Raw genomic sequence first — 25,955 nt, 5'->3', positions numbered from 1 at the left:
AAGCTCAGAGGAACTCTGGAAGATTCAATGCAAATACGAAGATGTCACAACATGCAGTCATTAGACTGACCAAAATATCAACTAAACAGTACCTTCTAAGAGCTATAAGACGAAAGAAGCAAGTGACATATAAGGGAAAGCCAATTCAAATAACACCAGCCTTCTCTATTGAGACTTGACAAGCAAGGAAAGACCGGGGACCCATTCTCACTCTTCTGAAACAAAACAATGCCCAGCCCTGAATCTCATTCCCTGCAAAACTAAGTTTTGTATATGAAGGAGAAATCAAGATATTCTCAGATAAGCAAAGACTGAGGGAATTCTCCAAGACAAGACCAGCCCTTCAAGAAGTACTCAAAACAGTGTAAATCTACTCAAAGCTAAAGATCAAAGCCCAGATACTACAATGGCTCAAGAGAAAAAACAAAGTAACAAAGCTCAACCCAACATAATGAACAGAAATCTGCCCCACCTATCAGTTATCTCAATAAATGTGAATGGCTTGAACTCCCCACTCAAGAGACACAGGCTGGCCGAATGGGAAAAAAAAAAAAAAAAAAAAACACAAGCCAAGTATCTGCTGCCTTTAGGAAACACATCTAACCTGCAAGGATGCAATTAGACTATAGGTAAAGGGGTGGAGAACGATATTTCAAGCGAAGCCAAAAGAAAGCTGGTGTGGTGGTGCTGATTACAGATAACTTAGTTTTTAAATCAACAAAAGTAATAAAAGACAAAGAAGATCACTATATAATAATGAAGGGTACAGTTCAACAAGAAGACATAACAATTCTAAATATACATGCACCCAACCTTGGTATACCCAGATTCATAAATCAAACTCTACTTGATCTAAACAAATGGACAAACAACAACCCCATAATAGTTGGAGATTTTAACACCCCACTGACAGCACAGGACAGATCCTCCAAACAGAAAATCAACAAAGAAATAATGAACTTAAACAGAACCCTAGAACAAATGGGCCTGACTGACATTTACAGGACATTCTACCCCAAAACCACTGAATATACATTCTTCTTATGAGCTCATGGATCATTCTATAAGATTGACCATATCTTAGGACACAGAGCACATCTCAAATAATTTTAAAAAATAGAAATTACACCATGTATCATTTGAGACCACAATGGAATAAATGTAGAAATCGATCCTAACAGGAGTCCTGATTTCTACACAAAGTCATGGAAACTAAACAACCTTCTGCTGAATGATCACTTCATAAATGAGGAAATCAAGATGGAAATAAAAAGATTCTTTGAACTAAATGACAAAGGTGACACAACTTACCAAAACCTGTGGGACACAGCTAAAGCAGTCCTGAGAGGAAAATTTATTTCCATAAATGCCTATATCCAAAAGTCGAAAAGTTCACAAATAAACAACCTAATGAATCATCTCAAAATCTGGAAAAAAGAGAACAGACCAACCCCAAACCCAGCAGAAGAAGTGAAATCATTAAGATAAAATCAGAACTAAATGAAATTGACAACAGGGAAACTATACAGAAGTTTAATAAAACAAAAAGTTGGTTCTTTGAAAAAAATGAACAAAATTGACACACCACTGGTAGACTAACGAAAAGCAGAAAAGAAAAATCTCTAATAAGCTCCATCAGGAAAAATTAAGGAGAAATTACAACTGATGCCATGAAGATACAAGATATCATTTATGAATACTACAAAAACCTCTATGCACACAAACTGGAAAATGTGGAGGAAATGGACAATTTCTTAGAAACACACAGCTTCCCTAGGCTCAACCAGGAAGAAATATAAGTCCTGAACAGACCAATATCAAGTACTTAAATTAAAACAGCAATAGAAAAACCTTCCTAAAAAGAAAAGTCCTGGACCAGATGGTTTCACACCCAAATTTTACCACACCTACAAAGAAGAACTGGTGCCTATCCTGCAGAAATTATTCTACAACATCGAGAAGGATGGAATCCTCCCCAACACATTTTATGAAGCGAACATAACCCTGATACCAAAACCAGGGAAGGATGCAACAAAAAAAGAAAACTACAGACGAATATCCCTTATGAATATAGATGCAAAAATTCTCAACAAAATCCTAGCCAATCAAATCCAGGTACTTGTCACGAAAATAATTCATCACAACCAAGAGGGCTTCATCCCAGGGATGCAGGGATGGTTCAACATACACAAATCTATAAATGTAATTCACCATATAAACAGAAGCAAAAACAAAGATCATATGATCCTCTCAATAGGCGCAGAGAAAGCATTTGACAAAATTCAACACCCTTTTATGATAAGAACGCTCAACAAAATAGGCATAGACAGGGCATACCTATAAATGATACAAGCCGTATATGACAAACCCACAGCCAATATCATACTGAATGGGGAAAAATTGAAAGCATTCCCAATTAGAACTGGAACAAGATAATGTTGCCCACTATCTCCACTTCTGTTCAACGTAGTGCTGGAAGTCCTCGCTACAGCAATCAGAAAAGAAAGTGGAATTAAGGGTGTCCAAATGGGAGCAGAAGAGATCAAACTCTCACTGTTTGATGATGACATGGTATTATACCTAGAAAACCCCAAGGATTCAACTATGAGATTCCTTGATCTGATAAACGAATTTGGTAAAGTCTCAGGATACAAAATCAATACACAGAAATCAGAGGCATTCATAAAAATCAACAACAGTAAAAGTGAGAACCAAATCAAAGACTCAATTCCCTTCAAAATAGCAACAAAGAAAATAAAGTACCTTGGAATATATTTAACTAAGGAGGTAAAAGACTTCTACAGGGAGAACTATGAAACACTGAAGAAGGAAATAGTAGAGGATGTAAACAGATGAAAGAATATACCATGCTCATGGGTGGGCAGAATCAACATTGTTAAAATATCTATACTACCCACAGTGACCTACAGAGTCAAAGTAATCCCTATCAAAATACCATCATCATTTTTCACAGATATAGAAAAAATAATTTTATGCTTCGTATGGAACCAGAGAAGACCCTGTATAGCAAAATCAATTCTAGGCAATCAAAACAAAATAGGAGGTATCAATTTACCAGACTTCAAACTATACTACAAGGGTATAGTCATTAAAACAGCTTTTTACTAGCACAAGAACAGGGACATTGACCAGTGGAACAGAACAGAGAACCCAGATATAAAACCATCCTCATATAGCGAACTAATCTTCAACAAAGCAGACAAAACATACACTGGGGAAAAGAATCCTTATTCAATAAATGGTGCTGGGAAAAATGAATAGCCACATGTAGAAGACTGAAACAAGATCCACACTTTTCACCTCTCACAAAATCCACTCACACTGGGTAATAGGCTTGAACCTTAGGTGTGAAACTATTAGAATTCTAGAGGAAAATGTTGGAAATACCCTTCTAGACTTTGGCCTAGGCAAAGAATTTATGAAGAAGACCCCAAAGGCAATCACAACAGCAACAAAAATAAACAAATGGGACCTGATCAAATCAAAAAGCTTCTGCACAGCCAAGGAAACTGTTAAGAGAGCAGACAGACAAACCATAGAATGGGAGAAAATTTTTGCAAGCTACACATCTGATAAGGGGCTGATAACTAGAATCTATTTAGAACTCAGGAAAATCAGCAAGAAAAAATCAAATAACCCTAACAAAAAATGGGCAAAGGACATGACCAGAAACTTCTCAAAAGACGACAGAATAATGGCCAACAAACATGAAAAAATGCTCAACATCTCTAATCATCAGAGAAATGCAAATCAAAACCACAATGAGATATCACTTAACTCCAGTGAGAATGGCCTTTATCAAATAGTCCCAAACAACAAATGCTGGCATGGATGCAGAGAGAGAGGAAAATTCCTACACTGCTGGTGGGACTGCAAACTAGTTCAACCTCTGTGGAAAGCAATATGGAGATACCTTAAAGCGATACAAGTAGATCTACCATTTGATCCAGCAATCCCATTGCTGGGCATCTACCCAAAAGATCAAAAGTCACTTTATGAAAAAGACACCTGCACTCGAATGTTTATAGCAGCACAATTCACAACTGCAAAGCTGTGGAAACAACCCAAGTGCCCATCAATTCATGAGTGGATTAATAAAATGTGGTATATGTATACCATGGAATGCTACTCAGCTTTAAGAAACAATGGTGATATAGCACCTCTTGTATATTCCTGGATACAGCTGGAACCCATTCTACTAAGTGAAGTACCTCAAGAATGGAAAAACCAGCACCACATGTACTTAGCAGCAAATTGGTATTAACGGATCAACACCTAAGTGGACATATAGGAGTAACATTTATCGGTTGTTGGGAGGGTGGTGGGGGGAGGAGGGGATGGATATATACAACCAAATGAGTAAGATGTGCAACATTTGAGGGATGGACACGATTGAAGCTCTTATTCGAGGGGGGAGGGGGCATGGGCAATATATGTAACCTTAACATTTGTACCCCCATAATACACTAAAATAAAAAATATAAAATAAATAAAAATAAAAATACAGTACAACTATTTACATATCATTTACATTATATTAGCTATTATAAGTAATCTGTTTAAAGTATTTGGGAGGATGTATGTAAACTATATGTAAATACTATGTTGTTTTATATAAGAAACTTGAGAATCTGTCGATTTTGATACCCACCAGAGGTCCTGGACCCAATTGCTCTAATGAGGGACAACTCTATGTGGAATTTGAGAAACTTCACTTGAGGAGACCTCTTTACATACAAGTCTTACCTTTTTTCACACAGCTACACCAATTCTGTTCATTTCTCATGGGTTCATCTTTCTGAAAATCATACTTTATCAATTCAAATTTGAAAAAAAGCTGAAGAAATAAAATTAAACAAGCATTTGGTTATTTATGTAATGACATCTACTGGTAATAGATTTTATGCTCAATTGAAATAAATAATTAGAATATGAATAATTACACTATTTAAATTAAATTAAATAATTATAATATTAGAATTACAACAAATAACTTTTATGGATACAAAATCAAACAAATTATCTGAAAATCAAAACTGAAGGTATCAGTGACCAACATTCACTTACTGGCATTTAATTTCATTTCTATTGTGTTGCACTTTCCCTTAGCCAAACACCACTAATTTTAATCATGAATGAATGATGCCAAGACATAGACACACTCTAGGCATTCAGTTACAAGCTCTACCAACTACAGGTAAGAGGATCATTTTTGCAGTCACCCTTGAAATGGAAAGTTTTAATAAAACTAAAATGTAAGCTCTATATGAATACAAAGATTTTTGTGGCTCATTTTTTTCCTTATAGTCTTTAGAAAAGTGACCAAATGCCTAAAAAGTACAGTTATTTGAAAACTACTTTGGCCTTTTCTCCTGGGTTTTTCACCTTAATGCCTTTAAACTAACACTTAGTTATGTTTTTGTGGTGTAAAATGACAGATTTGTTAGAGCATCCTCATCCCATTGGCAGCCAAGCTAATCAACTCTCTCCCCATCACAAGTATCTCCAGCTTGCCTGCCCTGTAATGTCCATGTTGTTACCATGTTATGGAGATTCGCATGTCCACCAAAGTTTGACCCTGGGGAAGAATTTCAGGTTGGGTTTAGTTTAACCCCCTCACTTTTTCTATAAGAAAACTGAAGTTTTACTGACCAATGAAACCAGTAATCTTATTAAGCTGAATTAGAACATAGTAAACTAACATAAAGGTAATAAAATGAAGTGAGAGAAAATAATAAGAAAGAATAGGAGAAAGAGAGAGGGAAGGGAAAAGGGCGAGAGAGAGTGAAGGAGAGAAATGAACAAATCTATTAATAGAGCAAGTAAGTGGGAAAGATGAATAATATTGGTGAGATAAATGTGAGAGTGTTATTTATTATGAAAAATTAAGCACTAACATTTATGGTTTTTAATATTAGTCGAATTAGCATGAAACTAGAACCACAATTTGAATTAAAATACAAATGACAGCGACTAATACTGCTGAGCCCTTGCTGTGTGCCGGCACTGTGCTGAGAGCTCAAGAGCTACATTTAACGCAATCCCTAAACCCTCAAGGAAGTAGAAATTAATATTATCCCATTTTAAGATTAGGGCCAATGAAAGAGGCAGTGAAGCAAATGCATTGTTATTCTAGACGTAAAAATTCTTTATTGAAATGCAAGCTGATACCTTGTTGATCTGTCTTTGTCTATAATCGGGACAATAGGATATTGGCCACTTGCCTATGGACTAGTAGAAAGAAAGATTCCAGAAGTTCAGGAGCTGCCTCTATCATCTCGAACAAAGAGAACATGGTCCTGTTCATTATCCATTCTTTCTCTCCTGTGTTAACATGCTTTATTTCATCACCCAGCAACTTGTGATACCAGCTTTAGTGTTATTTCATATATACGGGTGAGAGTAATTCCACATTAAATTACTGTTCAGTGTGTCTGTTATCAGATATAGGGAACTTGACAGTCAAAAATTGAATAATTTTATAATCCAAATGAAATTAAATATATCACAGCACCTCTAGAAGGAGTCTGAATCAGAGCATTAATGCTCAGTTAGAAGTATTTCCCTTCTTCCTGGTTTCAAGAGGTCTCTACCTACAAGATTATAGAAATGGCTGCATTATAGTAACACATATAAAAAAATAGATTTCTTACCTTCAAAATCCCTAAATGCTCATGTCCACGTATGTGTGTACATCTCCAGAGCACAACCACAGGTGGGCCCATCATGACAGTCAGCCCTGGGACTTTCTCTATGTACCCTTATGTGCATATGCAGCTTTGTAACTTTATGAGTTGGAAAAGGAACACAAAATTATTTCCTCAATTATGACATGAGGAGACTTTGAACCCAAAGGAAAGTAACTTGTTAAAGTTACAAAGTCAAGTAGTGGCAGACTTGGGCCTAGAACTGAGATATCCGTCCCTGTGTAGTAAAGAATTTAGCCTTGCCTACAAACAGGTCTGACCTCATCTTCTGGGAGGTAATCTATCAGCCTTTGGATTGTCATTTTTGATAGAAGTGTCTTTGTTTGTCTTAGGGCCAAGCAGATAGTAACAACATGGTTTGGAAAAGGATCTCTGTGCCTCACCAACAATGCCATGTAGAGTAGGGGCTTTGGGTCACTCCGCTTGCCTTCCTGAGGGCAGGAAATAGAAGTCAACCAGATTTGCATGACCAAGCCCCAAAGAACTCTGGACAAGAATCTCAGGTGAGCTTCCTTAGTTGCTAATACTCCATGTGTATTGTCTCACATCAACTCTAGGAGTGCAATGACGTTCTGACTCCCCAAGAAAGGACGACTGAGAGTGTTATCCTGCTACCCTCCTCGATCTTGCCTCGTGCACCTCATTCCTGGGCTGATTTTAACCTGTACCCTTTAGCTGTCATAAGCTGTAATCCAAATGTAACAGCTGTCAGCGAGTTCTGTGAGTCCTTCTAGCAAATTATGAAACCAAAGAGTGGTCTCAGGGACTCCCCAAATCCCAACTAACGTGAGAAGTGAGGGTGGTCTTGTACAGACTGTTCCCTTACTTTATAGTTGGCTAGTTTTCCTTGTCCCTAAAAGATGCCTACTTTTAAGACAAGAAAAAATCTTATGAAAATGTTTAAGAAATGAGCCTTTTTATGAATCTTATATTTTGTCTTTACAGTGTGTCCATGGATTTACCACTGTGAAAGACCACTTATACTGCCTCCTCTCCTCCCACCCAACTTCCATTTCTTAGTGTTATATTATTTTTATATTGTTGGGTTTTATATTCCTATTCCCTGTGTAAATATAATTCAGAGCTGTTCAATCCTCTATATGTAAATGGTTTCGATGTTCACCATCAACATTTTAACTGGAGGTGATCCTTCATTTCTAAGTTCCGTTTTATCTTCAGGTTGACCAGAATTTCTCAGTGAATTTGATAAAGTATTATATTCCTGTAAATATTAAGATTTTCAGAAAACATCTTGGATGCCTTTATACTTGAGAAACCATTTAGCCAGAACTAAAATTGTTAGGTACAGACATTTCTCTCATTTTTTTTTCCTGGCATTGAGTGTTTCGTTTTTATTTTGAGAGATGCCCGAGATATTTCCCATCTTTACCATGTTACGTCTTATACATCCTTTGCTTTTTCTGCCTCATCATCTCCTTATAGTTCTTTAATTTTTGTTCATTAATTTCACCAGGATATATTTTTCTGATGTTCATTTTGTACCGCATATTTTTTTTGCAGGACTATAGTGCTTTACTTTAAGGAGGTTTTCTTTTATTAGGGCTGAAATAATTATTTTTCTTTTTGATCTGTTCTTTTCTGCAGGAACACCAATTAAGCACGTCAGATCACCACCTATGTTTTCAAAATCCTTTTTCTTAATTTTTAATTATCATTTGTTTGTTCTTTTTATTGTATTTATGTGACTCCTCAACCCTACCCAGCTTGCCCCTGCAGGGCTTATGGTCTTGCTGATTTTTAAGTCCTTTACTGTTGTGTTCATCTCCTGTGATATGTTCATCCTTTATTCTATTTTTTCTTTGAGCTGATCCTGCTTACTTTTGCATTCCTTTTGTTGATTTATATTTTCCTTGATCCTTCCTCTCATTTGAGCTCTTATTTTTATAGAGAATAATATAGCAATTTTTTTGAGCCTGCAGGAATTTGTTTTTCTAAACATTTCTTGGCCATTTCAGAGGACTTACTATCTTGAAGTGAATTTATATTTTTTCAGTTGCTTTTATTTAGACTGATTTTATTCCTTATTTCAAGCTTTATTTCATCTATGGATTTCATGTCTGTCCCTTCCTAATTATTTTCCCCAGGAAAAAATACTGTAGGAAAGAGAAGGAAGCTCATAATTTTACTTGGGTTTGTCTCTCAAATACATTGTCACCAAAAGTTTTATATTATCTGCCTTGGGGCACATGTGGGACACTATCTCTTCAGTTTTATGCATTTAAATAGTTAAGTGCAGCACATGGAAAGAACACTGGGGTCACACGAACTCTGTGTCACTGCCTTATTCTCCTCCTTCCCTTGTGACATTCCGTCTGTGCTGGAGGCAGTTTTCCCTGTGCGGCTGCAGGCATGAGCTCGCATCCGGCTGACATTTCTGAGAGACACACTTGGCCAATCTCTCCACTTAATTATGAAACAATTATTGGAGCAACTTTTTCTGACTACCTGCCATCTAACAAAAAAGCATGTGAATAAAATGATAAAAGACTAGCATATGTATAGTATTAGGTAGGATTTTTTTTTTTCATTTCCAAACTGAAAAAGAAAACTGAGTTGAAAACCAAGTTCTCCTAATAAATCAGAGACAAAAAAATGACTTTTTATATTATTGATATTATTACTGTCTGATAGAAAATTTAAAACATTAGAAAATTATAATGAAGTCAAATCAGTAATACAAAATAAATCTTCGTGTGCTCTTATTGAAAGGTTACTTTAGTATGATTCAGCTGTACAAAGAGGGCTCAATGTGATTACCAAATCTGTAATGGAATCAGTGCAATGAAATTGAGAAATTAACTGCAAGGAATGAAAAACTCAGCAATGTCAGTACTAAATTTCCCTGAAATACTTTTGTTCAGAATACAAGTACATTTCTGAGATGTCAACTAGACCCTCAAAATCTTAAAATAATGCATTATAAAAACAGTTCGCACCTTCTTTAGGATTAGAACATTAGTGTGATTTACAACAGCTATGACTAGGCAGCTCAGCTAAAAAGGGAACCACTGCGGATGAAAACATGTGCGTCAATTCCAGATACTAAAAAGAAAATCTCCACAGAGTAGAAAACCAAACACTTGTTTTTTGTTGCTTCCAGGTGTTCTTTGATGTAGGGCAGTTTATTATGCAGAAGTCTTAATCTATAAAACTAAAGAAGCTAGGAATGCAAGTGATACAAATGCACCAAAGTTTGCACTACAGAATTCTTAAAGCTCTTTTCAAAAGTTTGAGTATGGCTCTGTGGAAACATCAACAGCAATGTCATGGTATAGTGCCACTACCAGGGCACCGGTGAGGCCACTGAGAAAACACACCTGAGGGGAGAGAGATTAACACCCAAAGCCTTGCTTCATATATGTATGTCTGTGACTGGCACCAGCCTGTCACCTTCTGTTCTTGTACCATCACTTCGGGTTTGGGAGTCAAAAAGTGAGCTGGGGAGTTTTCTCTCCTTTTGTATTCTCTGAAAGAATCTGTAAGATTAGAGTTATTTGCTCTTTAATATTCAGGACATTTAACAGGGAAGCTATCTAGAGCTATGGTAAAATTTTGGGGTATGTTTATTTTATTTAGTGCGATAATTCTTGTCAGTACTGGTAAGTTGTATTTTCTAGAAAATTGTCAAAGTAATCTCTTAATTTCAACTTTATTGATATGAACTCATTCGACTAAATAAAATCAACTCATTAAACTAAATAAAATCATATTTTATTGTTTTAATGCCTAGCAGGGGTTCTCGAACTACAGCCCATGGGCCACATGTGGCCCGCTGGGTGTTCTTGCTGCCGCTGCCTGTTCTGCTTAGCAGCCGACTGGTCCGGGGCCCACAGCGCCATGTGTGGAATGTGCGCCGCACTCTCCAACAGTCTGAGGGACAGTGAACTAGCACCCTGTTTAAAAAGTTTGAGGACCCCTGGCCAAAAGCGTCTAGCAATGTCCCCCTTTCCATTTCTGATACTATGTGTTCTAACAATCAGAATGCACTTCTTTACTTTTAAAAATATTATATTGATATTTCTTTTGATATTCCTCACTGAATGTTTCTTTTCTATTTCATTAATTTCTGCTCTTTATTATTTCCTTCCTTTTGAGTTTATTTTAGTTTCTTTAAATTAACTTACAGATATGGATATTTAGCTCCACCCAACAAATTTTCAGCTGTTCTTAGCTGATTCCACAAGATTGTAAATGTAACATTTTTATTATGAGCTCATAATATCTTCTAATTTCTATTACGATTTTTTCTTCAACCCATGGCAATTTAGAAATGTTTTATTTCCAAATACATAGGAGATTATTTAGTTTTCTTTTTTAAAAAAATTATTTCTATCTCAAACTGTTGCCAAAGAACATAATCTATGCTTATTTGATCCTTTGAAATTTGTTGGAATTCCTTTAAGTGGCCCAGTAATTTTTATAAAATGTTTCATAAGTGCTTGAAAGAATGGGTATTTTGAAGTTGTTAGATGCAGGGGCCTTTATATACTGAAAAAGTCTGCATTATTGAAGATTTGTTTCCTCTTGAGGTTATATCAATTTTGCTTTATGAATTTTTATTTTTACCTTTATTATTTAAAAAATATTACTGTTGAATATAATTCTAGTTTACCAGTAATTTCTCAAAGCCAGTTGAAGATATTGTCCACTGTCTTTTATCTTCTGTGGTTTTTATTGAGAAGCCAACGACTAGTTTTTTACTCATAAATAGGTGGTTTTTTTGGCTTCTTTTAGGATTTTAGTGTTATCTTGACATATTAATATTAATAGTTTAAGAAAATATATATATTAAGAACCTGTACAGAATTTTTGAATGATATGAATGATAAAATTAGAAATAATGGAATGAAAATCCTCAATACATATCAGGACTTATGCATGCTATTAATACATTATATATCATTATATTTAAAAACTGAACAAAAAATTAGACATTGTTATCCCCATATTATAGAGGGAAACCGTGGGAGATGACTGAGTTTTGCATAACCCATAGCACCTTCTCTCACCTAGAGGCCACTACTTTATTTATAGAAGTTCTCAACTAAAAAAAAAGTGATATTTACCATAATTGACAAGCACAACAAAGAAAGTCACCAGACCTTGATGTATTTCTTTTATAAAGAAATTACTGTACTTACTCTGTAAAAGAAATTTGTTCTCCCAACTGATCCAATTTTCCCAGTGTGGTTCATAAAATAAATGTTTCCTTCAGTAGCTCCATAAAGCTCACACATCTTAATATTTCCAAATCTGTCTAAAAATTGTCTCCATACATCACTCCGCATACCATTTCCAACTGCCAAACGCACTTGATGATCCTTCTCTCCTTCTCTCTGTTAGAAGAAAAAGTTTTACTTGTAATTAATGTCAGTTCCCAATTCTTTTTTTTTTCATTATTATTACTTAAATGACAAATATCCTAGAAGTAAGTTGCATGCAATAATAGAAGGGGAGTAAAAAAGATAATCATGTAAGTCTGTTGCAGAACTATGTCCAATAGCTAGTGAAAGTTAGCACTGGCCAAGGGTAATACAGTCTGTGTTTCCCTATATCTGGGGAGAAGCTCATTCTAAATTCCAGATTACTGAAGCCTTTTTTCAGTAGATGTCAGTTAAGGAAGAAAGCATTTTCCAGGAATAAAAGCATTACTTTAAAAATACAAAAAATATTTGAGTTTATACTCCCTGGTTTATGATTTATTAGCTATAAAATTTTGAACAAGACATTGATTCTCAATTTGATTGTCAGTTTATTCATCTGTAAAAAAAAAGATAATAACCTATTCTACTTATATACTGCAGTGTATAGTAATACACAGTGCCTAGCACAGAGTTATCAATACATTGAGGCCATAGAATCAATATAACATTTGTCTTTCAAATGCTATGAAAAGCCAAGCACAGTGGCACGTTCCAGTAATCCCAGCTACTGGGAAGGCTGAGGTGGGAGGACCATGGAGGCCAGGAGTTTGAGATCAGCCTGGGCAACATAGTGAGACCCCCATCTCAAAACAAACAAAAAAATTATGACAACTATATGTAAATATTGTTTTAGAATGTGCAATATTTTCATATTTTTATTTCTAGTTCATATTTTAGAATTAAAAGAAAAATAGGATTACACTTTATTCTATATTCAATAACCACTATGTTAATTAACATGAATTATATACCGACCTAAACTTAGAGTAAAACTATATTATCAATATAGTGATGGTAAATGATTAGATGACACAAAAATTGAAGGTAGTTGAATGGAAAAAGATATATCATGCAACCATCACTCAAGAGGAAGCTAATATAATCATATTAATATCAAACAAAGTAGACTTTAAGTCTACATTTCTGGAGATAAAAAGGAACAATTAATAATAAAAAAGGATCGATTCACTGTAATGATAGCAGCCCTAAATTTCTACTCAAAGAATAACATAGTCAAATATATGAAGCAAAAATTGACAGAGTTAAAAGGAGAAATAGACAAATGTATTTTTAACTTATCTCTCTTGGTACTGATAGAATAAGCAGTAAAAGAATTATAAGAATATAGAAGTTTAAAGAAAAATAGCCAACTTGACCTAATTTATGTACACAGAACAGTATAATGAATCACTGAAGGACACATATTCATTTCAAGTGCCCATGAAACATTTATCAAAATAGAGCGACCTCATATTGAGTCTTATAGCAAGACTTAACAAAATTCAAAGCATTAAACTTTACTCAGAAGTACATTCTCTGACCACAATAAAATTAAATCAGAAACCAATTACAAAAACTAGAAATCTCCAAATGTATGCATGATAATCAACACTATTTTAAACAAATCAAAATAAAATAAAAAATTACAATGGAAATTAGAAAATATTTTGAAACTGAATAAGAAACATAAGACATAATAAAAATCATGGTATGCAGCAAAAGCAATGCTTTGAGGAAAATTTATCATGTTAAAGAAGAAATATTTGAAAAGCTATGCTCCATATGTTTATGTATGTGTAGGGGTGTGTGTGTGTGTGTGTATTTCTCAAAATTAATGAGAAAAAGGCAGATACCACATAGAAAAATAGGCAAAAGTCTATTAGGAGACAATTCTTCATGACATACATACACACACACACACACATATATATACACGTTAACATGTATATATATTCTAATATATACAGTCATGCATCTTTAATAGAGATATGGTCTGGAAAATGCATCTTTAGGCATTTTGTGTGAACATCATAGAGTGTACTTACACAAACCTAGGTGGTACAGCCTAGTATGCACCTAGGCTGTGTGGTGTAGACTATTGGTCCTAGGCTACAAACCTGTACACCATGTTACTGTACTGAGTACTGCAGAAAATTGTAACACAATGGTGAGTATTTGTGTATCTAAACATAGAAAAAGTACAGCAAAAATACACTATTACAATCTTATGAGACCACTGTTGTAAAAGTGTTCTGTTGTTGATTTGAAAAATTATGTTATGCAGCATCTGACTATATCAGACTATCTTTTCAAAGATGTTTACACAGCAAATAGTATATACATTATAGTATTAAAAATTATACATGTACAAATGATAGGCTGATATATGTATATTTATGTAATATATGTTTATATGTACATAGGCATACATAGAACTATAATAAATATGTACATGTATATGTTTATGCCCATATATTTTATATCTATATCAGACTATCTTTTCAAGGATATTTGTGTAGCAAACAGCCTTGGAAGCTAGAGTTAGTTTTTGAATAACAAAGAAAATTTATTTACTTTTCAAGATAGAAAAGAATAATTAGAAATAGAAAATTTGTTTACCTTCCCTCCTCTTCTGGGAGAAGATGTGCTTACATATTTTTATTAACTCTTTCTCAGATATAAAGAAAGGGCAAAGGCAATCACAGCAGCAACAAAAATAAACAAATGGAACATGATCAAACTAAAAAGCTTCTGCACAGCCAAAGAAACAGTCATGAAAGTAAATAGACAACCTACAGAATGGGAGAAAATTTTCGCATCCTACACATCTGATAAAGGGCTGATACCTAGAATATTTTTAGAACTCACGAAAAACAGCAATAAAAAAATCAAATAACCCTATCAAAAAGTGAGCAAAGGACATGAACAGAAACTTTCCTAAAGAAGACAGAAGAATGGCCAACAAACATATGAAAAAATGCTCATCATCTCTAATCATCAGGGAAATGCAAATCAAAACCACAATGAGATATCACTTAACTCCAGGGAGAATGGCCTTTATCAAAAAGTCCCCAAACAATAAATGCTGGCGTGGATGCGGAGAGATAGGAACACTCCTACACTGCTGGTGGGACTGCAAACTAGTTCAACCTCTGTGGAAAGCAATATGGAGATACCTCAAAGCGATACAAGTGGATCTACCATTTGATCCAGCAATCCCATTACTGGGCATCTACCCAAAAGATCCAATGACACTCTACAAAAAAGACACCTGCACTCAAATGTTTATAGCAGCACAATTCATAATTGCAAAGCTGTGGAAACAACCCAAGTGCCCATCAATCCAAGAGTGGATTAATAAAATGTGGTATATGTACACCATGGAGTACTATTCAGCTCTAAGAAACAACAGTGATATAGCACCTCTTGTATTTTCCTGGTTAGAGCTGGAACCCATACTACTAAGTGAAGTATCCCAAGAATGGAAAAACAAGCACGACATATACTCACCAGCAAACTGGTATTAACTGAGCAGCACCTAAGTGGACACATAGGTACTACAGTAATAGGGTATTGGGCAGGTGGGGGGGAGAGGGGGGTGGGTATATACATACATAATGAGTGAGATGTGCACTGTCTGGGGGATGCTTGTGCTGGAGACTCAGACTTGTGGGGGCAGGGGGGAAGGGCATTATTTAAAACCTTAAAATTTGTACCCCCATAATATGCTGATATTAAAAAAAAATTCAAGTTAGAAAAAAAAAAAAAAAGAAAGGGCAGTTCTGCCAGCAGCCCCTCAAATGACTGGGAATTCCTAAGGGCAGCGTCTCTCAGCTGAGGCACACACCTATGCCACAAACATAGCAACCACCTGGGGCCACCTTGGACCCCACGGCACATATGGGGACGGGGAACTGTTGCAAACAGGAGATGTGAACGGAAGCTTAGGAAGCCTTCTGTGCTGCGAGTATAAACTGTGCAAATCCACGTGGGCTCACTGTTTCCTTCCCAACTGGTTTTATGGAAGTGTGACAAGCCAATCAAGTATCTATGCTACTATTCAGGGACTACTTGACAAACTGTTGAGCAGGTATTCTTCAAAGAAAATATCCAAGTATCTAATAAGCATATGAACATATTCTCAAAATCATTAATCATCAGAGAAATGCAAATCAAAATGCTATGAGTAATAAACAGTTACAAAAATAGCGAACTATTTCTTCTTTAACACTACAAATTTTCCATCAAAAAATTTCCACCAAAATGTTAGCAAGGATGTGGAGCAATGGGGACTCTCACGACCAAGGGTAGGAGTGTATATTAGTACTGCCACTTCGATAAAATGCTTGCCAATATCTACTAATGCTGAACATATTCATAAAGTATGATCTACCAATTCTACTCCTGAGTATCTATGGAAAGAAATATTTACATACATTTGCAAAGAGACATATACAAAAATGTTCACAGCATCATTAATTATAGTTACTCTCAAATGGAAGTGATCCAAATTTGTCAATAGTAAAATAGACTTTTTAAAAAAAATTGTGTTATAGTGATGCAATGGAACAGTCTTGTATTAGTTTTATATTACTGCCACACAAATTACCACATACTTAGCAGCTTAAAATAATGCAAATTAATTATCTGATAATTCCTATAGGTCAGAAGTCCACATTGGTTCAACTTATTTGTGATCCAGGACACAAAGTGAAATGAAGGTATTGTCTGGCGGGGCGCTTACTGAGAGGTTCTTGGAAATATGCACTTCCAAGCTCCTTCAGGTTCTTACCAGAACCTAGTTTCTGGAGAGTATGGGATTAAGACCCTTCTTTGCTGGTTATCCCCTAGGGGCTGTTCTTAGATACTAGAGACCTCTCTCTAGTATGTGGGTCTTTATATAGGACACCCAGAAATAACACATTGAATCCTTGCCATGCTTCAAAAATCTCCAACTTCTCCTCTGTTGGGTCTCCCTTGCTTGTTGCCAGAGTAGGAGCTCTGCTTTAAAGGCTCATAAGTTAGACTGCATCCACCCCTATTGTGAATGTCTCTACTGTACACATACCCACGTGTTCCAGGAGTTAGGGCATGGCCATTTTGTGCCTGCCACAACTCTAAAGCAATGAGAAAGAATGAACTATTGCTACACCCCAAAACAAAGATGAATATCATAGACATAGTGTTGAATAAAAGAAGCAAGGCCAATAGAATACACATGTATAATTCCATTTAATAATAGATTAAATGGATTTATTTTGCCAGCTTTTAAAAAACAGGCAAAACCGATTTATAGTGGTAGAAATCAGAATATTGTTCATATTCAGAAGGACAATAACTGATAGAGCACTCTAGCCTTCAAGAAAAAAGTGAATAAAATATATTAAAACTACTAAAAGTATTATTAAATCTTACTGATAAATTTCAGCTATGATGGAAAGGTTGATATGTATTAGTGATAGGCATTAGAAAATGAAATTAAAAAGTAAAAAGAAGGCAATTATTTATAAGGAATAAAAAGTTGAAAAAAGTTATAATTGTGAATACTTTATATGTCTCAGCTGGGAATAAAATTTATATATTATCATTTCTTATAATAGTTTTAAAAAATGGTTATGAACATGTTTTAAAACTATCATAATTATATTGATGCTATAGAGAGAGAGAATAAACATGTGTGTGAATATGTGAGTAGGAAGCCAAGTAGTTGATAGGTAAAATTGAAAAATGAAGAAATAGCAGAATATATATATTTTAGTCAGAAATATAGCGATAAGTAGTAACAAAAAATACCTATGAGAATCAAAGGTGCTTACCTCTAGAGATCAAATATTGATAATGTAGAGTATCTTGAGAGTACTATTTCATTTTAGTAGCTATATAAAGGTGTTACTTTAATTAAAAAAATGCAATAAAAATAAAAACAAAATAAGAGATGGCCAAGATTGTAGAATCATCCGAAAGAACACCCTTACTTGTTGATTTCCTTAGGCCTACATCAATGGGGTTTAAGATAATCATTCTGCAGAATGATTCTTTTCTCTAAAAGACTCATCAGATCAGAGCAGCTCCTTTCAAGATGAGAGTATTCATTTCTACCACTAAATATAATAACCCAGAGCAGTTCTGTCCTGGTTTCCACCTCCTATGGTCATGTTAGATATTGACTACCTGGCATAGAACTAGCTCTGGGATTTTCCACTACTATTTTCCTGTATAAAACAGTAACACTGCAAATCTTAGCATTCATTTTGCTTGAACGGAGAATAATCTTTTACATGGATAACACTTGGTCTCAGAGATGAGTTTTCAGGTCTCATAGATGAGTTTTAGCAAGTATCATTATTTATAAAATGTGTTGACATTCTCTGGAAACCAATATGAAGACGGCTTATGAACCAAATTCCAGAGAGTTTAATTTGTGTGGGCTATAGTTATATAAGCTTACTAATAAGAACAAATAATCATCCTAAATAATTCAATTAACATTAAAAATCAAATTATCAAAACTAGGATCAAGAATTTTATCCAGATATATCAAATGCAATTCTCTAACTCTCAAGATATTTTTATTCTATTTTTATGTCCTTTTAAAAGAAAATGCAGATATTTTGAGAGGTATGAAGAAATATCAACTGATCTATTATTTGGTGTTGTGGGGGAAAAGAAAATGTATATTTTTGTTGAAATACACATATATCATAGAAAATTAGAGAACACAGAACAATTCAAAAAGAAAAAGAATCTATAATCCTACTATGCCAATATTATTTTTATATATCTATAAATATATACATTAAAAGTTATAATCACACTGCATTATGGCTCTACATTCTGATTTATTAATATATTCTGACTATTATTTTAAACCATTAACTATTATCATTTAAAAACCTGATTTTTCATGCTTATGTGATTATCATATAATTATACCACAATTTATTTCTTTGTAACCTATTTTAGATTGCAACAGTGTTTTTAAATGTTCACTATTATAAACAATACTGAGTGAATATTATCTATAAATTTTTGCACCTCATAAATAGATAGATAGATCCCTGGAAGAAGTCAATAGTTGTAAATTTTTTTGACTTTGTTACCAAATTGTTGGCTAAAAAGGACATTCCTATTTATACCTTATTGAGGAGGGTGAAGTGGCTACCTCCTCAATGCACAAGGACTAATAATTTTTATTTAATTTAATATGTCAATTTGATTAAAAAATATAGTGTATTGTTTATTTAATTTATTTTTCTTTGTTTTTAAGCAAGTTGAATACTTGTCATTTGATAATATATTAGGAAAATTAACACTTTTTTCTAATGGTTACAAGTATTTCTTTTCATTTCATTTTTATTAATATTATAGTCAATGTTTACCTTTATAATTAAATATATCATTCTCAGCTCTTGTTAAAAATTCTAATTTGTAATTTATAATCTCCTTTACCATCTCATAAACAACAACAAATAAATCCTTATATTACTTTCTTTTTCTCTTCCTTACATTTCACTATTACAACTCAGCTAGAATGAACTTATAACAAAGATGTAACCTTTTTTATTCTGCATAATGATTTACCTCTTTATGGTCAACTCAGATTTCATGTAAGTTTAATTTTAAATCTATTCAAGATACTTATTAACTTGCAAATAAAAGATCCCCAATTGCCCACCTAGAAGCAGCTTCTCGCTCCTTCTCTAGTCTCTTCCTGGTTCGGCCCGCCTGCCTCCACTCCAGCCTCCATCATGTCCATCAGGGCGACCCACAAGTCCTACAGGATGTCCCCCTCTGGCCCCCGGGCCTTCAGCAGCCCTCGTGCACCAGCGGGCCCAGTGCCCGCGTCAGCTCCTCGGGCTTCTCCCGAGTGGGCAGCAGCAGCGGCTTCCGGAGCGGCCTGGGCCTGGGCCTGGGGGGGCTATGCCGGGGCCGGCGGGGTCGGGGGCAGCACAGCCGTCGCGGTGAACCAGAGCCTGCTGAGCCCCTCAGTCTGGAGGTGGACCCCAACATCCAGGCCGCGCGCACCCAGGAGAAGGAGGAGATCAAAACCCTCAACAACAAGTCTGCCTCCTTCAGCGACAAGGTCGGTTCCTGGAGCAGCAGGACAAGACGCTGGCGGCCAAGTGGCGCCTCCTGCGGCAGCGGAAGACGGCTCGGAGCAACAGGATGGCATGCTTGAAAACCACGTCAGCAGCCTTCGGCGACAGCCGGACACACGGGGCCAGGATAAGCTGAAGCTGGAGGCAGAGCTTGGCAGCACGCAGGGGCTGGCAGAGGACTTCAAGGATGAGGATGAGGATGAGATCAACAAGCGTACCGAGATGGAGAATGAATCTGTCCTCATCGAGAAGGATGTGGATGAAGCTCACACGAACAAGGTAGAGCTGGAGCCCCGCCTGAAGGGCGGGCCGACGAGATCAACTTCCGGAGGCAGCTACATGAAGAGACCGTGAGCTGCAGTCCCAGGCCTCGGACACGTCTGCGGTTCTGTGCATGGACGACAGCCGCTCCCTGGACACGGACAGCACCATCGCCGAGGTCCGCGCCCAGCACGAGGGCGCCGCCAGCCGCAGCCGGGCTGAGGGCACGCAGCAGACCAGGCACAGGAGCCGGAGGTTCCGGCCGGGAAGCGCGGGATGGCCGGCGCCGCTCGAAGACGGAGCTCTCCGACAGGAACCGGAACACCAGCCGGCCCCAGGCTGAGACCCAGGGCCTCAAAGGCCAGAGGGCTTCCCTGGAGGCCGCCACTGCGGCGCCGAGCAGCGAGGGGAGCTGGCCGTCGAGGACGCCAGGGCCAAGGGGGACGAGCTGAGCGCCGCCCTGCCGCGGGCCAAGCAGGACGGCGCGGCAGCTGCGTGAGTGCCGGGAGCTGACGGACGTCGAGCTGGCCCTGGACGTCGAGGTCGCCACTACCGCAAGCTGCTGGGGGCGAGGAGAGCCGGCTGGAGGCCGGGATGCCGAACTCGAGCATCCGCGCGAAGACCGCCAGTGGCTACTCAGGGGGCTGAGCTCGGCCCACGGGGGCCTCACGAGCCCCGGCCTCGGCTACGGCCTGAGCTCCTTCCCGCCCAGCTTTGGCCCTGGTGGGAGCTCCGGCTCCTCCCGCCGCACCAGCTCCTCCAGGGCTGCGGTTGTGAAGAAGATCGAGACCCGCGATGGGAAGCTGGTGTCCGAGTCCTCTGATGTCCTGCCCAAGCGAGCGGCCCCTGCGGCCCCTCCAGCCTACCCCTCGAGTGGCTGCCAAGAAGCCTGTTGGGGGAGGCAGCTGTGCCAGGGAATATAGGGGACAGGAGACCCACCTAAGGCTCAGCCTCAGCCCTCATCCCACATCCCACCCTTGGGGGGAGTTTACTGCCCGGGGTACCCCTCTTACTTGTGCCCCCAACTAAAAACCAATTCAATTGCTGTTTCCAAAATAAAGCCTCAGCTAGCTCTGCCAACCAAAAAAAAAAAAAAGATCCCCAATTAATAAAAGTCTAAAATTTTACAAACATCATTAAGCTGACTCAGTAGGCACATGTTTGCAAAATATTTTTAAATAATTCCCTAAAATCTTTCTTTAAAAGAGAACTGAGAATCCAAATATAAACACTTGTCAGTTAAATATAAATGACATAATTTACATAAGACATATGATATAAATTACTGGTATTTTATGATTATTGAATAATTATCAGACATTGTCAGATTTTTGTTTCCTTGATTCAAATTATGGGCATGGAAATACATATAAATGTAAATAATAATCTGATTTCTTTATAATAATAATACAAAAATTATATGAAGCCCTGTAGCAAGCCCAAAAGGTATCTGTACTTTTGGTACGCACACAGATACACACATTCTCACACGTATATACATATATGGAGGCAGAGAGAGAAAAAAAGAAGCTTTAAAAAACTAGTTTGCACAGGAATTAAAATTTTACCTAAAAGGGGTATATGATAAGATATTATTATAAAGTCTTAATCAGCGCTTGGCAAACTACACCCTGCAGGAGCCAAATCTGACCTGCCTCCTGCTTTTGTAAATAAAGTTTTATTAAAACACAGCCCCAGCCATTTATTTATGCATCATTATGGCTGCTTTTGAGATACACAGGCAGAATTAAATAGTTACGATAGAGATGTATGACCCACAAATATTTACTAACTTGATGCTTTACAGAGAAAGCTTGCTGACCTCTGCCCTAAATTATAAATAAAGCCCAAATCGCAAAAACGTCTTAGTATCAATGCAAGTTAAGCACCATCTGGCTAGCTGCACAACACACTACTGCCACAAACACCGGGTCCTCAAGCTCCCCACAGCAGCTCCATGTTTTCTCTCACGTAAGTGGCGCTCAGCTTGTCTGCACAGTGCGCAGCGCAGACCGGCCCAGCGCGGCGCGGCCTCCCGCGCCTTCGCACGGCCCGCCCCAGCCGCCGCGCGCTCCACCGACGCGAAAGGAGACGGGCGGGCGAGCACGCGCGGCCGGGCTGGAGGCCCGCGGTCCGGGGCAGCGCCGGCGCCCTGCGGGAGGACGGCGGGGCGGGCGGGCGGACAAGCGCCGGGACTCTGAGCGCGCGCTGCGCCCTGGGAGCTGCGCGTCACGCTGGCTCTCTACGTCGGTCTGCAGCGCCGTGAGGTTCGCGGCGTCCCGAGACGAGAAGCCCGGTCTCGGCGGTGTCCGCCCACAGTGTGAGGAGTCCGCTTCTCCACCCGTAAGCCCTGGCGCCCTGAGACAGACTGCCGCTCCCCAGACACCAAGCGCTCCCTGCGTCTGGGGGGGGGGCGGTGCGGACACGGGGGGGGGCGCGGACACGGGGGGGGGGCGCGGACACGGAGGGGGGCGCGGACACGGGGGGGGCGCGGACACGGAGGGGGGGCGCGGACACGGGGGGGGGCGCGGACACGGAGGGGGGGCGCGGACACGGAGGGGGGGCGCGGACACGGAGGGGGTTGCGGACACGGGGGGGGGCGCGGACACGGAGGGGGGGCGCGGACACGGAGGGGGGTGCGGACACGGAGGGGGGTGCGGACACGGAGGGGGGGCGCGGACACGGAGGGGGGGCGCGGACACGGGGGGGGGCGCGGACACGGAGGGGGGGCGCGGACACGGAGGGGGGGCGCGGACACGGAGGGGGGGCGCGGACACGGAGGGGGGGCGCGGACACGGAGGGGGGTGCGGACACGGAGGGGGGTGCGGACACAGAGGGGGGCGGGACACGGAGGGGGGGCGCGGACACGGGGGGGCGCGGACACGGGGGGGCGCGGACACGGGGGGTGCGGACACGGGGATGGTGCGGACACGGGGGGGTGTGCGGACACGGAGGGGGTGCGGACACGGAGGGGGGTGCGGACACGGAGGGGGGTGCGGACACGGGGGGTGCGGACACGGGGGGGTTGCGGACACGGAGGGGGTTGCGGACACGGGGGGGTTGCGGACACGGAGGGGGTGCGGACACGGAGGGGGTTGCGGACACGGGGGGGTTGCGGACACGGAGGGGGGTGCGGACACGGGGGTGCGGACACGGAGGGGGGTGCGGACACGGAGGGGGGTGCGGACACGGGGGGGTGCGGACACGGAGGGGGGTGTGGACACGGGGGGTGCGGACACGGGGGGGTTGCGGACACGGAGGGGGGTGCGGACACGGAGGGGGGTGCGGACACGGGGGGGTTGCGGACACGGAGGGGGGTGCGGACACGGAGGGGGGTGCGGACACGGGGGGGTGTGGACACGGAGGGGGGGCGCGGACACGGGGGGCGCGGACACGGAGGGGGGGCGCGGACACGGAGGGGGGGCGCGGACACGGGGGGGCGCGGACACGGGGGGGGGCGCGGACACCGGGTGTGCGGACACGGGGGGTTGCGGACACGGAGGGGGGGTGCGGACACGGGGGGGGCGGGGACACGGGGGGGCGCGGACACGGGCAGGGGGGTGTGGACACGAGGAGGGCGTGGACACGGGCGGGGGGCGCGGACACGGGCAGGCGGGGGGGGCATGGACACGAGGGGGGGCGCAGACACCAGCAGGGGCACGGACACGAGGAGGGCGCGGACACGGGCGGCGGGGGGGGCGCAGACACGGGCGGGGGGGCGCGGACACGGGCGGGGGGGCGCGGACACGGGCGGGGGGGGCGCGGACACGGGCAGGCGGGGGCGGGGGGTGGTGGCGCGGACACGAGGGGGGGGCGCAGACACCAGCAGGGGCGCACGCAAATAACAAGCCCCAGAGTAGACAGAGACCAAGGCAGAGAGCACAGCAGAAGAGCAAAACCCATACTGGCAGCCAGGTGAGGAAAAGAAAAGGGTGGGAACAAGTCTGAAGCCCTATATCCAAGAGTACTGTGCTGCCTCATTTTAATCACCACAATAACCCTATAGAATGAGAGGTATTATTCCCATTTCACATATGGAGACAATGAAGTTCAGATCCAAGGTCACATGCCAAATAGAGACAGAATTGGAACTCATTGAAATGTAAGCCCTATGAAGGCTGGGTCTGTCCTCTGCTGTAGCCTATTGCCTAGAGCATTACCTGCAACAGGTGTATAAGAGGTGTTCACAACATATAATGTTTGTGGGAAGAAGAGAGGAGGGAGGGAGGGAAGGAAGGAGGGAGAGGGAAGAGGAAGGCAGAAAACCAGCTCAAAAAGCCTCAAAAGCCCATGCTCTATTTTAACAAGCCTGTCCCATGATTTCAGTAATAAGAAATCATCAAAACAAAATTCTTAAGATAAACAGGAAGACCTAAGTTTAATGCAGGGGACATAAATTGTCAAAAAACAACAATAATAAAGAATATAATGGCACTATAAACACCCAACACAAAGAAAGAAACCAAGGAAAAGCTAAGGACAAAAAAAAAAACCCCAAAAACAAAAAAACATGAATTTTTTTTCAAATTTAGTAGTTTCGCTCTTTACTCACTGAATCTGAAAAAGCACATAGAAAACTTCAGTTTTGTCGGGTGCTTACATGTTTGCACACAGAGTGAGCCACTTTCCAATGGAAAATACTCCATCTTCAGCCCTTTAAAATCCCTTTTAAAATTTAAAAGAGAATTTACTGAGTGGGTCACAGCTTTTAACACAGAGATCCCAAGGTCTTAGACTTCCTTCTGGCTTTCAGGACCATGCAACAAATTGATGTGATGGTCAGGGTTCCGTTCACGGCTGAACTTTGGAGTGTTGCTCCAGTTCTTGGGCTCCCGGCTTGGAGGGATCACAAGCCTTGGCCCGTGATGCCCGACACTGAGCGAGTGTGTGTGAAGAACTGATTGAGAGCAGGGCTTAAGGGCGCAAAGTGAAGTGCATCTCCTAAGGGGAAATGGGTCTGCCTCCACAAGTGGAGAAGATACTGTTTACTTCTATGTTTCTCTTTTTATATGCTTTATGTTTAGGTAAAGATTAACTACACATCACTGTTTTGGGGACTGAATTCTTTCCAGGTATGGACATGACTTAAAGGTTACGTTTCCATCATTCTTTCTTAATACATGTACGGTGGGGAACGTGCCATAACCTGCGTATGGTGTTGTTGCCACTCTCTGACTGGTGGCCAGTGTCCCATGCCCTAATCACCCCATTCTTCAAGACTGAAATAACCGTTCCCTCTTTTTATTTTTCTGCAGCCATATCCTCCTTATTGTTTTTCTATAACTGCTTTCTCCTTTCTGTTTTTCTGATTTCCATTACCTCTCACTTGTTTTTCTGTCCCTAACATGTTGATACCAATAAAGGAGTAAAATCAGCTTGAATGAAAGCTCTGGTTTCTTTGAAAGGTTCTTTGAGAGCTATTTTCCCAGTGGGGTCTCCCGAGCTGCTATGCGCTGGAACAGTGGTTGAACTGTAGCTACCTCCTACCAGGTCAAGAATTTAGTTATTCATTTCCTGAAATATGCAGACCTCTAACAATGCCCTCCTGGAAACAAAGTCTCTTTCTTCCAGAGCATGTGCTCAATCCTACTTAGAGAATCTCAAATATATCCAGGCTGAATAACCTCTTTATACACCTCAGA

General features: G+C 40.3%; 1 protein-coding gene and 1 pseudogene across 1 annotated transcript in view; one reads left to right on the top strand and one right to left on the bottom strand.

The window, feature by feature from the left end:
* The window catches only part of SLC27A6 (solute carrier family 27 member 6), a 70,449-nt gene that overhangs the window by 17,815 nt on the left and 26,679 nt on the right, over positions 1-25,955 (bottom strand). Inside the window, exons 5-6 of the mRNA XM_012740373.3 lie at positions 11,891-12,085; positions 4,768-4,858 (exon numbers count right to left, since the gene is read on the bottom strand). Coding sequence (XP_012595827.1) covers positions 4,768-4,858; positions 11,891-12,085 — 286 coding nt within the window. The remainder of the gene's footprint in view (positions 1-4,767; positions 4,859-11,890; positions 12,086-25,955) is intronic.
* Positions 19,630-21,409, top strand: LOC105857751 (keratin, type II cytoskeletal 8 pseudogene; annotated as a pseudogene).

This window comes from Microcebus murinus, chromosome 11 (assembly GCF_040939455.1).
Source record: "Microcebus murinus isolate Inina chromosome 11, M.murinus_Inina_mat1.0, whole genome shotgun sequence".
Taxonomy (NCBI): domain Eukaryota; kingdom Metazoa; phylum Chordata; class Mammalia; order Primates; family Cheirogaleidae; genus Microcebus; species Microcebus murinus.
This window is presented reverse-complemented; position numbering and strand designations above follow the sequence as displayed.